The sequence below is a fragment of the Cetorhinus maximus genome, chromosome 26 (assembly GCF_964194155.1).
Source record: "Cetorhinus maximus chromosome 26, sCetMax3.hap1.1, whole genome shotgun sequence".
In the NCBI taxonomy this organism is placed as follows: Eukaryota; Metazoa; Chordata; class Chondrichthyes; order Lamniformes; family Cetorhinidae; genus Cetorhinus; species Cetorhinus maximus.
This window is the reverse complement of record NC_135904.1, coordinates 6,807,102-6,825,159: the sequence shown is the minus strand read 5'-3', so window position 1 is coordinate 6,825,159 and position 18,058 is coordinate 6,807,102. Positions and strand designations below refer to the sequence as shown.

The 18,058-nt window shown below is 42.6% G+C and overlaps 1 protein-coding gene across 11 annotated transcripts in view; it reads right to left on the bottom strand.

The window, feature by feature from the left end:
- Positions 1 to 18,058, bottom strand: part of LOC144668247 (A-kinase anchor protein 13-like) — a 385,814-nt gene that overhangs the window by 301,452 nt on the left and 66,304 nt on the right. For 2 of the 11 annotated variants that reach the window (XM_078530039.1, XM_078530033.1), the window contains exon 3: positions 1,039 to 1,202. The exons of 8 other annotated variants lie outside the window; for them this stretch is intronic. Coding sequence is in view for 1 of the 3 variants with exons in the window: in XM_078530028.1 (XP_078386154.1) it covers positions 15,079 to 15,112 (34 nt within the window). In the remaining 2 variants the exon portion in view is untranslated. Of the gene's footprint in view, positions 1 to 1,038; positions 1,203 to 15,078; positions 15,156 to 18,058 lie in introns of those variants that run through there. One more of the 11 variants, XM_078530028.1, reaches the window with a different exon arrangement.

Genomic DNA, 18,058 nt, shown 5'->3' with positions numbered 1-18,058 from the left:
GAGCAGTCTGAAATGTATGCTTACAAATTAAATGTTATGATGCAAATCTGCCTGCTGGGTAAGTATTTTCCAATTACTCGATGGGCTTCTGAGTATAGATACACGCACATTCAACACACCAATGCACCAGATTGGCCACAGGTCAGTTGGACCTATGAGGTCCAAGTAAACACAGTAACCAAAAAAATTAGTTTCACTGACACTGGTTATGAGCCATTTTAATTTGTTACTTTGAACCAACTCTTACTGACGACACTATGGTCATCATGAGAACATTCATTTGGCACAAGCTCTCCGCAGCAGTAAGATGAAGGGAAGACTCTCAAGTTTAATAGCCTCACCAGGCCCATATTACACAGGATAGAAGTAATAATTTTAAAATGCTTTCTCATCCAGGGTACGTTAATGCATTGAGACTTAGGCAGCACAAACAGACTCCACTTTGTATTGGATTTTTAAAGTACACCCTATCCCCATATAAAGACGCATTCAAAAGCATATCGCATGGCTGTCCTGCTCAGCAGTTGGCTTCCAAAACGCATTAAAATTTTGTTCCACTATTGTAGTCTGCAAAATGATTGACTAGTAAACTGAAGGTATCCTTCTGTGCACAAGTACAGCCTGTAGAAAACAGAGACTGCATACTGGTAAACTAATTCTCAACACATTTTGGCCTCTCCAACTGTTTGGAGCACTGTGGAATAATTCACTACCACCTTTTCCAACATAGTAATCTTGCTTACTGGGGACATTTTGTTTTAAATAAAAGGCTGAGAGCTGAAATGGAACACAATACCAAAGGTGTTCATTTTCACCTTTCTTTCCTCTCCCTCATAACAAAATTCACAAAACCTGTTTCCAATTAACTGACAAACACCTCCAGTGATTCCCATTGCCAAGGGTGACTGAAATGATTAACTGATACAATTCACTGTACTGAAACAACCACTACCCTAACCAGTCACCCACCAAAACTGATTAACCAACAAAGATAACATGGCCACATGAGAGTAGAAGACATTGCACCTAATGTAATACCTTATTAGCCAGGATTTGTAAAGCTTCAAATTGACCAGTCAGTAGCCTTTATGCATTGCTTGACGTGCTTATCTCTCTCGATTGCAGAAACATTCACTCAATATTTTAGTTTTGAATACAACTGGGAGCCATTCATTTGGAGTTGGAGCTGCGAAGTGTTACAGCTGTGAAATGGAGAAAAAAATAAATGTTGATTTAGCTTCTGTCGACCACATCAATAATTTAAACATTCAACATGAAAGGAAGCCATTCTTTGTCGTATTTCTCATACACCAAATTGTAAGCATCAAGTTTCCAGTAAGATCATGAGATAGGCAAGTCCCCACTTTAAGATGCCTCATTCAGCATTGCTGATCTAATGCGATCGGTATACACACAAAGCATCAGCGTTTCCCCTTTAGCATCGTTTCTTGCCCGGGCCAGCGTAGTGTCATGTGACCCAATCAGCACCATTTTAGAGCGGCCCCTCCCGTCCCGCTCCCTGACTCTGCCCCGCTCGTTCCCTCCCAATCAGCACTCCCCTCCCTGACCCTCCCACTCAGTGCTCCTCTCACTCCCTTCCCTGTCCTTCTCCTGACTCCCTCACTCACAGCAAGGACTCAGGAGAGGGAAGCAGCGAGCGGGAGGATCGGCCACCGGTAGAGGTGGCGAGCGAAAGGGAGCGGAAGAGGGAAGCGGTGAGCGAGAGAGAGTCGACCAGTGGGAGGGAGTCAGCTAGCAAGAGGTAAGTAGAAAGAGTTGGGCATATTTCAAATAAAATAAGTTTTAAAATATGAAAGGTTATTTATGAATATAGGAAGCTAAGAATGTACAGTAAAGTCCCATCATTCGCAGAATCTCACAAAGGGTGAAATTGTGAATGGTGAACATACTTTATAATGGGAGTGAATTGGATAAGTTCCAGCCATCCCAAAGGCTGCACACTGTGATTGGGTGTACAAAAACATTCGCGCGGGTAAACAAATTTGCATTAGAGGGGGTCACGAATGACGGAAGTTGACTGTACAGTATTTCAACTTAAAGGATATTTCAATGCTGGGGTATAAGTGATTCAAACTTTTTTCTGACAAGAAAGGTCCTACAGAACCTAACTACAGCTTTTGCATTGGTTGCAATGGGAAAATCTGATTAGCTTAAAGTTGTTTCACTTTTCAGAACGCAGTTACAACGTTAAGCAGGGAATTACTTTATGGGTGGAAAAAAAAACATTTGTTTAGCTTATCTTAGTTCACGAGGTTACATTCCGATCAGCCGTGATCTTATTAAATGGCAGGGCAGGCTCGAGGGGCCGAGTGGCCTACTCTTGCTCCTAGTTCGAAAAAAAAAATCCATCTAGAAAGATTCCACGATAGACCCAATGTAGAATCTATATCTTCCTTCGCTGATTCCAGAGGGTTTTTTTGCCTCAATTTTTCTACCTGGAGGCCCATTCCAAGTATTAATCTTTTCTCTAATCGTTCTTCATGATTCAAGTCTGTAGATGCTAGATCCTGGCAGGCTCCTCCAGCAAGTCAGTTAGTATGGCTGAAAAAAGCGACATTTCAGCAATACTCAAGTTCTGTACTACCAAAAGTCAATTAGTGGCAATAATGAAATATTTCTGCTGTCATTATGACCACCTCCACACTCCAGCAATTTTCTACATGACTTTCCTGTAGTCCAACATATCCATGAATTATTGAAGAAAAACGCACACAGTTTATAGGAAGAGGGGAAGAAAATAATTGCACATTTTAAAAGCACCTTTCATGACCATAGGATACTACAAGGTGCTTCCAGAGCCAACAATATTTTGCAGTGTGGGCACTGTTATAGTGCACAGTATGCAGCAGCCCATTTGTTAACAGCATGGGCCCATTAGCAACAGTGAGATAAATCACCAGATAATCTGTTTTGGTGATGTTGGCAGAAGGATAAATTTTGATCTTCCAACATTACTTTGGGATCTTTTACATCCACTGAGAGGAAGCCAGAGCCTCAGCTGCATCTCATTCAACAGTGTAACAGCTCCTCAGTAAGGCACTGAAATGTCAACCTAATGTGTTTAAATCTAGAGTTAGTCTTAAATGCAAGAGGCAAGAGTGATACTGCTGAGTCAAGGGTGACACAAAGGTACCAGGTTCCATCTCTGGCCTCTGCTGAGTTGGCTGAACTCAGCTATATCATCAGTTGGGGCGATGCAATTTACATTAATGCCCTTAGGTTAAAGCAGTAGTTTGGGGTGGGGTGGTGGTGTTGGAGAGAAGAGGGGGAGGTGAGAAATAGCCAGGGTTCCCACTCCCAATAATTATCCAGTGGTACCTATTGTTAAGTCAATGTTTGTGGGTCTCAGATGAGCATAGAATCGTGCTCAACAATAAGTTGAAAAGTTTGTTAAAGCCACTTTGAGGTGGGATAGTTGCAGGGCATGGATCTGTGCCAGACTCCTCTTCCTTCCTGCTTTTGAAGAAATTGTTCTGCTTTATGACATGAAAGCTACATCAACAGGAACAGTTAATATCTAATAAAGTAGAATATGTTAAACAATACCAATACTTATAAACATTCTGCCTACATTTAGTGTCTGGCTTGGCTCATAGGAACATAGGAGCAGGAGTAGGCCATTTGGCCCATTGAGTCTGCTCCGCCATTCAATTAGATCATGGATGATCATCTACCTCGCGATGCCCGTATCCTTTGATGTCATTAGTTTCCAGAAATCTATCGATTTCTGTCATGAACATGCTCAATGTTTGAGCTTCCATGGCCCTCTGGGGTAGAGAATTCCAAAGATTCACCACCCTCTGAGCGAAGAACTTCCTTCGCATCTAAATCTTAAATAGCCTGCCCTTTATTCTAAGACTGTGCCTTCTGGTTCAAGACTCACCAGCCATGGGGAACATCCTATCTACATCTACCCTGTCACGCCCTATAAGAATTTTGTGAGTTTCAATGTGATGACCTCTCATTCTTTGAAACTCTAAAGAATACAGGCCCAATTTCCTCAATCTCTCCTCATAAGGCAATCCTGCTGCCCCAGGGATTAGTCTAGTGAACCTCCATTGCACTCCCTCTATGGCAAGTATATCCCTCCTTAAATAAGGAGTCCAAAACTGTACACAATACTCCAGGTACAGTCTCACCAAGGCTCTATACAATTGCAACAAGACATCTTTACCCCCATACTCAAATCCCCTTGTGATGACGGCCAACATACTATTTACCTTCCTAATTGCTTGCTGCACCTGCATGTTAGTGACTCAAGAACACCCAGGTCCCTTTGGACATCAACACTTCCCAACCTCTCACCATTTAAGAAATGCTCTGCCTTTCTGGTTTTTTCTACCAAAGTGGATAATTTCACACTTATTCACATTATATTCCATCTGCCATGTTTTTGACTATTCACTTGGCCTGTTCAAGTCCCCTTGAAGCCTCTTTGCATCCTCCTCAGTACTAGAACACCTGCCTAAGTACAAGAACACATACGTAAAAGGTCATGGGTCGAAGCCTCTGTCTACTGAATTGAATGCTTAAATCTAAGCCAAAATTTCACTGCAGTACTGAGTGAGTGCTGCACTGCCAAAATGCTGATTTTTGGATTAGACATTCAGCTCTACCTGTCCTCACAGGTGGTTATGAAAGACTGCATGGCACTATTCAAAGAATAGCAGAGGAATTCTCTAGTGTCCTTGACACCATTTATGGCTGAACCGAAATCATTACAACAGATTATCCAGTCATTTATCTTACTGCTGCTTGTGTGACCAAATTGGTTGCTGTATTTCCCTAACATGACTATACTTTCAAAAGTAATTCATTGGCTGTGAAGTGATTGAGATGACCCGAGGTCATGATAGGTGCTATATAAATGCAAGTACTTTATTCTTCCTTTGACATCACCAAGGACTGTCCTTTGGAGTGTCTCACCTCTTCTAAAAGCAAGTTGGATTTGCACATGGAAACAACCAGCTCAGGCTTTTATTAGAAGTCAACTGTCAACTTCTCAAGTTTAGCTGTAAACTTGCGAACGCACCATTCCTCAAGACCACAAAATACACCCCATGGAATTCAAGATGGATCAACACGACGAATTTAAACTCAAGGAACCTGGGGACCAGGGTGAAGCCAGGGCATCAAGCAGCAAACAAATGAATGGAGGAGGTTTCAGGCTAGCAACCTTAGGATATCCAGGAAAGAAAATACATTTTACATAATGATTTTTCAATATTTGACATCAAAAAAGATCAAGACACTAGTGGTTGCTTTTTAATCAGTCCGAAGTTTCAGGAAGAATCCTATCTGGCACTGCGCAGCTAATTAACACACACCTCTGCTCTGTGAATCAACACATTACACTGTCGGTGGATTATTTATGGAATTCCACCAACCAGGGGTCAGAAGGGCTGAAGCCAGTTTTTTTCATAAAAGTATTGAGAGAGTAAGGAACACATGTTCAGAGAATCACAGGTCAAAATTTGAAATTCCAGCCCTTGTAAGTATCCATATAACTGTATCCATGTGATCCTATGGCAACCCATGACAAACAAAGAATGCTCTTAACAAAGCTGTCTTCACAATCACCATGTGAAAGCTGCCTTTCCTGGAGATAGGAGACACATATCTGAGAGCAAGGAAACATGTGGTTAGTATAGAGTTTGGCTCATAATAGTTTCCAGTATGAGGAACATGAGCTTTGTTGCATTCTTTTACTTATGAAGGATGTGACTAAAACAGTGTACACTTCCTGCAGTAGGTTTATTTTTAGCTCCTTACCTTAGCTCCGGCACATTTACAGACAAGCTCAACATGATTTGAAGATAGTACTGATCTCTCCACTCAGATTAGCCTTTAGTACTCATCTGTGCAGCTGGGGGAGGGGTTGGAGGAAACCAAGACAAAGCAGACTGCAGCAGCAAAGCGCAGAGTGGTGTAGCCATTTGGGGAATCCCCAATATTTCAAAGTCTACAACCTGACTGGGGAGAGTGCAGCATTTTTTTTAATGATGGATATTTGATGTTTCAATGTGTTCCTTTATTTTAGATGCAATGGAATTTCAGTGCATGAGGCAGTCATTGGGCCCAATTGCTGATACAGGAATGAGACTGAGACTGTCAGTGGTTTTGATGATTCAGATTTATAATTATTATCTGTGTTATCTGTAAGCCACTCGGGTCAAATTCTGCAGCTTCCTAAAGTCCTAAAACCTTGCTTGAACTTTTTAACACTGGTTGCTGTGGGGATGCCTCTCACTCTATCTTCAGTAGAGCAACATTCAATCATCTGATCTGCACTCCCACCTCCCCCCCCAATAAACTCAGAATTTCCTCCCCAACACATCTTTTTCCATGCTTAAAGTTTTCTAAAAAAAAAAATCAGTCCCTTTAGTCACTTCCTTTAATACTTTTATACTCCTGTTAGACTCTCGACTGCTTAGGGCTTCAGATATTTTGCTATATTATAAGTGCTTTATAAATACTTTGGATGTACTTTAACTCTGATTCACATTCATGTTAAGTTGAAAAACTTTATTTTTGTATTGCATTTTCACAAAATAAATGCAACCCATTTTCTTATACAGTACTCACTCAACTCTACTGAATATTTGGGGTTCACTGTTAGTTTTGGACTGAGTTTGGTCTGCCAAATTGTACATTTTTTACACCTAAGTAGTAAAACAAATAGAACTGAAATGATCATGCAGCGAGTGTCAGCACAAGGCTTCTTCCCAGATGGAAAACACCCCCTTTTGCTCTGTGCAAATTCCACTGCCAAGTCCTGGACTCCAATACAGGCAAGAGCAATGTGGCTGGTGTCATGGGATGAACGGTGAGGAGTTGTCTGATAAGTTAGAGCTCTCCAATCTCAGAGGGAACCTTTTAATAGGTGTAGAATACAGAAAGTAGATTTAAAGGCAACATTCAAATACAGCAGAGGGCAGGGCATTAAGGCGGCAGCAGCACATTCAGGGATGTGAATGTGATACAGGTATTAGAAATGTTGCTTTGTACAGATGATTACCAATGGCTGTAACAGGTTGCCAGGACACTGAATTAACTAAAGCAGCAACTAAATGTGGCATTGAAAATGGCAGGATGCATACTCTGGAAGAATAAGATTGAAAATCTAAATTAATGTTGTGATTGCCAACTTTAAGCACCAGAATTCAAAAAAGCTGCTTAAAGAAAACTCATGGGGTGAATTTTAAGAACTAGTTCAGACTTGAAGGGCCAAATAGCCTTCTTCTGTGCTGTAATACCACATGATTCTAAAAGAGCTTTGCAAAAGAAAGCAATCCAACAGCTTAAGGCTGTGGATAAAAAGGACAAAGGCTTGGAATAATGAAGAGTTCAACGGAAGGGGGTTTTGGATGTATTAATAACCATCTCACAGGAAAGGGCTACAGGTACAAATGATGGTTCAAGGGCTGTATGCTGATTTCCCAACTAGCTCCCACCTCCAGAATGAAGAGCAGTGTTATAGTTGATACTTAGCAATGCCAGGAAGTTCGGAGGGGGGGTGGTAGGGAACAATTCCTGTTGTTGTCTGGATGAGATGTATTTGCTACCACATGCTGCAAGATGAACGAGTAGAGTAGAGATGCAGGTTTGGTCCCCAAAATTCCTTAACTTGTTAGTTTAAGGATCGCTATTGATTGGAAACCCAGCACCTGCCCACAATGGATATTAATGCCATTTTCAAATGGCAATGGCAGCTCTCCTCAGGGTTTTGTTCACAGATGCATAGACAATGGCCTGAGTGCAGGACGGATACTCTACTGCAGATTGTGCGTGGCATTGTGAGCAGTTTAAGAAATTTAATTTCAATGCAGAAAACAGAGAAAACCTAGAAAATCAGAAACTTCTAGAAATACTCAGGGCCATTTGCCTCTGAAAGAAATTAGCTAAGTAGTTTAGGTCGACCTCAGTGAGTTTACTCAGATCACTGATATGGCTATAACAGCCTCAGCAATCCTGGGTTAGAAGGAACATCCACAGGAGATCCCCACTCCAAATCATCAGCCAGTGATCCCTGATGGGATTGTACATATGAGAATATGTCAGCTGAGCCAGAGACATGGTGCCTTCCACAGTCAAAAGGCCTAGAAGCCACCCCCTGTTCTGGCTCATAATCAACAGTGGCCACATGAACAGTGCCTATGAAACCAGACCTCAGTAAGGATCCAACACTTGCTCTTGCAGAGGGCCTGCTCAACACAACAGGCCGAGTGGCCTCCTTCTATGCTCTAACCATTCTATGATTCTATGACTTCAAAAGGAGAGGAATAAGATTGGCAGCAGAAAGGCACAAAGTCTCATCAATTCATCAGCTGTTAGGATCACTTTAGACATCAAGCTATGGTTCAGATATTGACCAACCTACGTGACATCGCTGGTATTTTCTGTTTTTATTGCGATTGCACCTGACATTCCCCCCAACATGACCTGACCAAAAAACTGGAGGAAACCAGTATAAGTCAGATATTTCCCAAGACTGATGTCACAATGCGCATCCCACCATCACCATCCTCACACCTCCGTAGACACACACACACACACACACACACACACACACACACACACATAACACCCCCACCCCGCTCCTCCACCGTCTCTACAACCCCAAAAACCATCTTATCAATGCTGGTGTTGTGCAAAGGTAGTCAATGCCACTTAAGCCAGGAAGGAAAGGACCACACTCTCTGGAAACAGTAAGCACTGCACAATTTTCTTTTTAATTTGAAAACACAAATGCATGATGTCAGCGTTCTGAATTCCCGCGCAAGTAGCACACAAAAAAAATACTCTCACTTGCCAGAATCTTAGACTCTCCAAATAAAAACAAAATCCACAGGAGTCCTGAGCTTTGCCAATACTGCAACCACTGGAAAACTATGGGGAGGAAAGGATACTCGGATACTCTTTGCAGGCAGAGAGCCATAGAATACTCCCTCACCCCCCAAGAGATCATCACTGTTCCGAGAGATAACGTGTTTGCATTTGCTATCTGGCTAATGCAGAACAGAACAGTGACATGTTCAAAAAAAAGTTCCACACTCCTAAAAATAAACTAGTGAGAATTTTAAAAATAGCAATAAAACAATTCAAATTAGAGGTTTATTATACATATCTGCAGAAATAGGAGCATTTTAAAAAAATTAATCTCTAGAACAGACAAGGATTATACAGCTGGACAGGACACAGGGTCGGAAAAGGCTAAAGGGTATTCGCTTTTTTATCAATCACCTTCTCCCTCATACATCTATCCAAATCTCCCAATTATATAGTTTTCTGCCTTGTTAGGATGTCTACCTTGAACCTACACCATGTTCCACACAAAGTAGTTCATTCTGAATTGTTCAACTGTTTCAGGGAAAACCTTCCCTATTCGAAGTTCCATCTTCTTTCCCGCTGGTCTAAAATTTATGGAAATCTTGAACAGATCGCTGGCTGTGCACTGAGGTGTGCGCTAAGATGCGTCCTGTTGGTAAGCGCATTCTTGGATAGCGTTGAACAAGGACATGATTCAGCTTGGCTGTGATGCTCCCTATTGCAAAATGGCTTGCTGACCCTCACTGGTCAGACTTAAAATAGGAGGGATATAATCGGATGATGTACCAAAGCGCACCTGACGCCTGAAGAAATGGACCCCAGGGCAAGTCGGTCAGTACCTTGAGAAGGCAGAAAATTGGTGGAGAGAAAACATTTTCAAAATTCATTTGATGCAAAAGGTTGAAAGAAAAGTGCTACATAAATGCAAGTTCCATTCATGCCATCAGAGCATCCCAAAATGCTTGACAACCATTTTGCGCACAGGACATCCCACAAACAGCAATAAGATTAACAACCAGTTAAATCTATATTGTTAGTGACATTGGTTGAAAGGCAAATGCTGCCCGGGACACTGGGAGAACTCCTTGCCCTCCGTCCTAGTGCACCATGGAACTCTTAATCTACCTTAACGGATAGACGGGGCCTCAGCTGAAACATAGCAACTCTGTGATAGTACGGCACTCGCGCAGTATTGCATGGAACTTCTGATTTTTGTAACCTTCTGATTCAGAGGCAAGCCTGCTACCAGTAAGCCAAGCTACCACTTAGGCGAGCTTCCTGTAATATCTTAACATTTAGATTCAACCCATTCACTGATTCAAATGTTGCATTTTTTTCCCCAATTTGGCAATCCTGAGTTTATATTTCCATTCCCACTAGACGCTGTCTCAGTATCTATGACCAGACAGAAATCAGAGCCTCCAAGACATCATTACATATGCAATTTGCTGAGCTACATAACAGAGAATGCAGTGAGTCAAAGCATTCAGGCTATTAACATTCAAGCTATTTGGGATTCTTGCTCTTTACTCAAAAGGTAAACTCCAAAAATCTACACACCATAATAAAACAGACAAAACGAATACATTAGCATCATACGGACCCTCAACTACTTCAGCCTGTTTTGGGAAATGCACCCACCACCAAAACATCTCTAACCTTGTACCTTTAAATACTTCCTCAAAACCTCTCTTCAGTCTTGCTTTCCCCTCATTCTCCCACTTCTGCTGGACACCTATTATCCTGTCAAGTGCCATCAGAATCCTTATATAAACGCAAGTTGTTACATGAAACTCCTGTAGGGAAAGAAATGATCCTTGTAAATGGAGCAAGACCCCACAGCAATAGTTACATCACCTCTTAACGTCAATGTTTCAAATATATGTCAACAAGCTATAACTCAGGAGCAGGTTGGTGATCTAACTGCAGAGTGCACTAATGGGTCAAAGTGTAAGACTAGCTCCAAACCCAGTGCACCAAGAAGCAAAGCCAAGATGCAAGAGTCCCACTGAACGCCATGAAACTCAACTTCATTTCATTGTACAGTCACACTATGACACTGCACCTCTAGCATTAACATGAAACTTTACGCAGCATTTGGTAATAGCTGGATGGAGCACATCAAGTGGGTTCACTGAAAAGCTCCAGAGAATAGCGCCAGTGGGGGAATGGGCAATGAAGAGGCAGCTAAAACTGCAAGCTGTGAGATAAAGCAAGAGAAGTTCAAACAAGATCAAACTGATGTGAGGTTATGGGGAGCTCGGAAATAAAGAGCCCATGGAGTATTCCAAGGGGCAAGGATTGCAGCTGAATGCAAGACATTCACCTAGCCACACAACAGGAGTCCTTTCAAACCACCCGATCGGTATATACCACTATTTTGGGCATTTTACGCTGAGCTCAGGTCCCCCGTGCTGATATTAACACTGCAGAAAGGTTGCAAGTGCTCAGTTTAGAGAGCAGGGAAAATGGAACGGGATGGGGGATCCAAGTGGAGATTACAACTCTCATCTATATTAGCATCCTTAGTGCAATAAATACCTTAAGGCTTTTTAAACAGAGGAGAAACACAGAGTGAGACACCACTCTATAGGTAGCTGTTTTTCAGGGAAGTTTAAAGACAGATCAATTGCAAAGGAGGGTAAGACCAGGGGACAAGATGACTGAAGGCTTGGCTGCTATTGGGATGGAGGGAAGGTGTGGAAGTTCCTGCAATGTCCTTCAGTTCCTTGCAGAGGCTAGGCCAGACAAAATCATGAAAAGATTAGCAAACGGTGATTAGCAACCTGAGCGCAAATGTTATGTAAAGCACTCAGACTGTAAATTTCACTGTCTGGAGGAAAAGCAGCCAAGAGACTGCCCTACTGTACTGTTCAGCCACTTCACAGGTGTTGACAGCCCTGTCAAGTGTCTCAATCTGACAGGATATCTTTGAATAGCAACACAGAAAAATCCAAGGAAGTTTATTTGTGTGTAAGCAAACAAGACAATTGAAGAAAATATTTCAGACAGGAATGCTGCGCTTAATTACAAAGCAAGCCAAAGATCAAATAAAAGTTAAAAAAAGTCTAAGTTTTCATTTTCCATGGCAGCACCACTTGCCCAACCAATCAGCACTATCTTCACTTACAGTATAAATTGTTGCTTTCCCCTTATATTGGTATTCTTGTGAGTGTCCAGATGAGTACACGTCAAAAAGCTTAGACATGTCTCTTTTTTTAGCAATACTCAAGTTCTGTCCTGCCAAAAGACTATTTAAAAAAAAGTTTCTAAGTTATGAACCTGGCATTAATGGGTAGAGAGCATTAGGCAACCTGCCTTTCTCTCAGGCACACACAAACATGAGTCTGTTACATGCACATGTTATATCATTGAGAACCAGTTTCAGCCCCACACTACAATATAACTCTGTGCAAAGCTATCAAATTGATATTTCACATTTCAGCAAGCTGTGTGCCTTAAGAGTTCATATCACCTGGGCTTCACTCTACCTCCAAGACAGCTGCAAGGTTAGAAGCAACTCTAAAGTGTCACTAAAATTAAACTTCGCCCACACTTGAATTCCAGTGAGCTGTGTTTGCTTTCTCTTGCTGAAGGCAATGCAGAGTTGACAGTATGACTCAGTTCCTGCTCATTCTAACTAACACCAGACTTAAGCCAGTAGCTGTAGAATTGCCCTGTCTTTATGGTGAGGCTGAAGAAGATTAAAACCAAATTGCCTTTAGCACGACATAAAACTTAGCAAGAGTGAAAGCTCAACCACAGAGTTAGTAGGAGAACAGTTAAGAATGTGGCTGTCCACATGCTTGTGGCTTGCTATTCTCACACTGCTCGATACACTAGCTGCAGATGACCTCTTGCAGTACCTAAGCACCAGAAAAAGAAGCCAACATCAATGAAACATCTGAATAATTTCTCAAAGTTAAAGGCACAAACTTTAATAGTCAGAGGCAGCCCAAAACTCCAGGTTATGAATATAAGACAGTCACTCAAAGACCCAATCAGCAATTCAGGAGAAACTTCTTTAACCAGAGAAGGAAAAAGTGGGAAAAAAAAACAAAAATACCTGGAAAAACTCAGGTCTGGCAGCATCTATGGAGAGGAGCACGGTTAACGTTTCGAGTCCGAATGACCCTTCAACAGAACTAAGTAAAAATAGAGAAGAGGTGAAATTTTTACTTAGTTCTATTGAAGGGTCATTCGGACTCGAAACGTTAACTGTGCTCCTCTCCACAGATGCTGCCAGACCTGCTGAGCTTTTCCAGGTATTTTTGTTTTTGTTTTGGATTTCCAGCATCCGCATTTTTTTGCTTTTATTTTAGGAAAAAGTGGAACATGCTGCCACAAGGAGTAGTTGGGACAAATACACAGATGCAATTATGGGGAAGTTAGATGAGCACATGAAGGAAAAAGTAATATTGCTGAAAAAAAAAGATATTGAAGCTTTTCGTCTTGTACTCATCAGGACACTTTGCAAGAATACCAATATAAAGGGAAAACAACAATTTATACTGTATGTGAAGAGAGTGCTAATTGGTTGGCGAGTGGACTTTTGTTTGATAGAGGCATTGTCGTGGAGAATGCACCAGTGATAAAATATTAGAAGGATTTGCTGATAGGGTTAGATAGAGTAGTAGGAGATCCCTGTGGAACACCACCATGTGGAGATTCCCCTCCAAGCCACTCACCATCCTGACTTGGAAGTATATCGCTGTTCCTTCACTGTCACTGGGTCGAAATCCAGGAACTCCTTCCCTAACAGCACTGTGGGCATATTTACACCACACGGGCCACAGCGGTTCAAGAAGGCAGCTCACCACCACCTTTTCAAGGGCAATCAGGGATGGGCAATAAATGCTGGCCTATAGCCCGTGACACACACATCCCGTAAATGAATAGAAAAGAGCTGGCACAGACCAGTCATGCCGAATTGGCCCATTTCTGTGCTGTACACTCAAAGTAACACAATGAGCACGGCAGATAGCCTTCACCTGAAGAAATCACAATTTGCCTTGCAGATCAATATGCAGCCAAGTCAACATCATGACTCAGTGTAGTGCTGATGTGTACCTTCCCTTTGCTATGGCAGCGGGTTCATAGCCTGTGAAACAGTCTGTGCTACACCTCTGATCATACATTAACTACATGAGATGCTAAGCAAACTATTTGAAGGATTGATTCTGGTCTGTGCTGAACTACAGGACATCTGCCAGTACTGTGGCAGAAACAGTGCAATTGTTTGCTGACACCACCCATACAATTAAAATGCAAGTGCATTCTGACTGCCATGAGGACAACACTCACCCATGTGTAATTTGATCTAATCAACCTATAGGCTCTAAATGAGTAAGTTCAATGTGCAAGTTGATTCAGTCATGGACAACAGGCTACGGAGCAGTGTAAAGGGATTCAACATCACACAGCGCCAACGCTACAAAATTCATAAGATGCATAGCACCAACACTACCAAGTTCAGAGAACACACAGCACTAACACTATCGAATCTGTAAATAATATCCGCATGGATGAGACGCCAGAGTGTGTCAGGCACAAGTCCAACAACATCCCAGTGAAGGACAAGCCTGCAGCAAAACAGTGATAAAATTGGAGGAACACAAAGAAAATGCAACAACAATCTACAACCTGGATCTTATGGAAAAAGAGTTAGTAACATGGCCATATGAACAAAATGTTTGATATCTAGAAAAAATCCTTTCTCATCCAATGCAATCTTTGACTAGCACAATGTGCCTTCAAACCCAAATTAAGAGAAATCTGATCACAGCTACTGGAGCAGTTATGTTTCTGGGGTGGGCTTGACCTTTCTTACTTAGCCAACGATTTACAGGGTGCAGCATAAAAATTCCCCGAATATTCAAACAGTAATCAGCACTGTCATACCTAAAATTTCACAAATACCACTGGTGCAAAAACAAATTGGACAGGGTTGAAAGCAAATTCTTTCAACTAAAGCTTACCTTAGGTACTGGAGTGCACAAATAATTAAACCCAAGAATTTATATACTTCTTTAAACATTACATTTAAAATCATTTCACATTGCGAATGTTCATCAAATCACAGCCTCAGCATCTTTTAGTAGCTGGGGGTAGATGACATTTCCTTCCATTCAGCCTGCCTGGTTGATTAAAATAACTTATCTGCAAATGAAATAAAATCTTTAGGAGGAAACCAACAAAATTACTTTGATAATCAGCTGACACTCGTACCTCCCTCAGGGTCAGACGTACAATAGAACCACATTCTCTCTGTGCGCTGCTGCGAGGCAGTGGATTAATGCTTTATCATCCTGGTTGTGAACAATACAAGCTACTGGCCCACACGTGGCACCCACACTTGGGCAGAATTCTCGGCCGCCTTGGCCTTTAAAGCTTCGAAGTGTTGAACGAGCATACACAAGGCCCAAAGAATGCAGAAAAACCCCCGAGGCAAATATAAAGGAAAAATAATGAAAAGCCTACATCTAACTTATTATGGAAATACAACACAGGTTCGCTTAGCAAGAAAGTACGAGACGAGAGGACGATCAGCTGGTTCTGATTATTTCAACTGATCTCATCCTGTTTTCAAAAGCCATTACTCAGGTCAAGACTCATTTATGTAACATTCAGACTCATCCTTCAGCCAAGAGCAGAATATATTGTGCAATCTGAAAATACTATTTGGAAGCATAGATGATAACTCATTGCAAATTACGAAAGGGTTCCCTCATAGGGTCGCAAATTCCCTTTAATTTTCTGAAGGGGAAGATGCTACCCTCCTCTTCCAATACAGGATTTCAATGACTTGTTCTATATGTGAGCATCCTGGATATTATAATTAGTTTGTAACTTGCCTCCTAATCAGAGAGCAAGGAAAAACAAAAATACCTGGAAAAACTCAGCAGGTCTGGCAGCATCTGCGGAGAGGAGCACAGTTAACGTTTCGAGTCCGTATGACTCTTCAACAGAACTAAGTAAAAATGGAGAAGGGGTGAAATGTAAGCTGGTTTAAGGGTGGGGTGGGACAAGAAGAGCTGGATAGAGGGCCAGTGTTAGGTGGAGATAACCAAAAGACGTCACAGGCAAAAGGACAAAGAGGTGTTGAAGGTGGTGATATTATCTAAAGGAATGTGCTAATTAAGGGTAGAAAGCAGGACAAGCAAGGTACAGATAGCCCTAGTGGGGGTGGGGTGGGGTGAAGGAATCGAAAAAGGCTAAAAGGTAGAGATAAAACAATGGATGGAAATACATTTAAAAATAATGGAAATAGGTGGGAAAAGAAAAATCTATATAAATTATTGGAAAAAACAAAAAGGAGGGAGAAAATCAGAAAGGGGGTGGGGATGGAGGAGAGTGTTCATGATCTAAAATTGTTGAACTCAATATTCAGTCCGGAAGGCTGTAAAGTGCCTAGTCGGAAGATGAGGTGCTGTTCCTCCAGTTTGCATTGAGCTTCCCTGGAACAATGCAGCAAGCCAAGGACGGACATGTGGGCATGAGAGCAGGTTGGAGTGTTGAAATGGCAAGCGACAGGGAGGCCTGGGTCATGCTTGCGGACAGACCGAAGATGTTCTGCAAAGCCAGTCTGCGTTTGGTCTTTCCAATGTAGAGGAAACCGCATTGGGAGCAACGAATGCAGTAGACTAAATTGAGGGAAGTGCAAGTGAAATGCTGCTTCACTTGAAAGGAGTGTTTGGGCCCTTGGACGGTGAGGAGAGGGGAAGTAAAGGGGCAGGTGTTGCATCTTCTGCGGTTGCATGGGAAGGTGCCGTGGGAGGGGGTTGAGGTGTAGGGGGTGATGGAGGAGTGGACCAGGGTGTCACGGAGGAAACGATCCCTACGGAATGCCGCCGGGGGGGTGCAGGGAAGATGTGTTTGGTGGTGGCATCATGCTGGAGTTGGTGGAAATGGCGGAGGATGATCCTTTGAATGTGGAGGCTGGTGGGGTGATAAGTGAGGACAAGGGGGTCCCTATCATGTTTTGAGAAGGGAGAAGGTGTGAGGGCGGATGTGCGGGAGATGGACCGGACACAGTTGAGGGCCCTGTCAACGACCATGGGTGGAAAACCTCGGTTAAGGAAGGAGGAGGACATGTCAGAGGAACTGTTTTTGAAAGTGGCATCATCAGAACAGATGCGACGGAGGCGAAGGAACTGAGAGAATAGGATGGAGTCCTTACAGGAAGTAGGGTGTGAGGAGCTGTAGTCGAGGTAGCTGTGGGAGTCGGTAGGCTTGTAATGGATATTGGTGGACAGTCTTTCAAGAAATTGAGACAGAGAGGTCAAGGAAGAGAAGGGACGTGTCAGAGATGGACCATGTGAAAATGATGGAGGGGTGGAAATTGGAAGCAAAATTAATAAATTTTTCCAGGTCCAGACGAGAGCATGAAGCAGCACCGAAGTAATTATCGATGCACCGGAGAAAGAGTTGTGGGAGGGGGCCGGAGTAGGACCGGAACAAGGAATGTTCCACATACCCCATAAAGAGACAGCCATAGCTGGGGCCCATGCAGGTACCCATAGCCACACCTTTTATTTGGAGGAAGTGAGAGGAGTTTAAGGAGAAATTGTTCAGTGTGAGAACAAGTTCAGCCAGACGGAGGAGAGTAATGATGGATGAGGATTGTTCGGGCCTCTGTTCGAGGAAGAAGCGGAGAGCCCTCAGACCATCCCGGTGGGTGATGGAGGTGTAGAGGGATTGGAGAGCAAGGAATTCTAGTTGCTGAGCAGTGAACTCTTCCTGCACTAGTTAGGCAGATTTACTCAGCTTGATCCAGCCCTCACACAAATAAGTAATGAGAGGACAATACTATGTTTTAAAATACTCAGTCATCAAAACATCGACTGTCGCCATTCGACACTGGCTGCAATACGCAAGAGGGACAAAGCACTCCTCCTCCTTCAGGTCCCATGTCCTAAGAGGGCATTGGCAACCATGGATTTCCATTGGATTGGTTCATGATTATGCTTGGCAAAGTACCGCAGTGCTTTGTTGTTACCTTCTGCAGTATGCAGTATGGCTGACCAGAGAACTCTCCCACTGTTACCACCTGCCATGGAGTGCACTGGAAGGGTTTACAGGCTGGCAATCTGTAGAAGAGTCATACATTATCTCTGTCTCTCTCCACAGATGCTGTCAGACCTGCTGAGTTTTTCCAGCATTTTTTGTTTTCGTTTCTGATAATCAACTTGTTTGGCCACGTTATGAG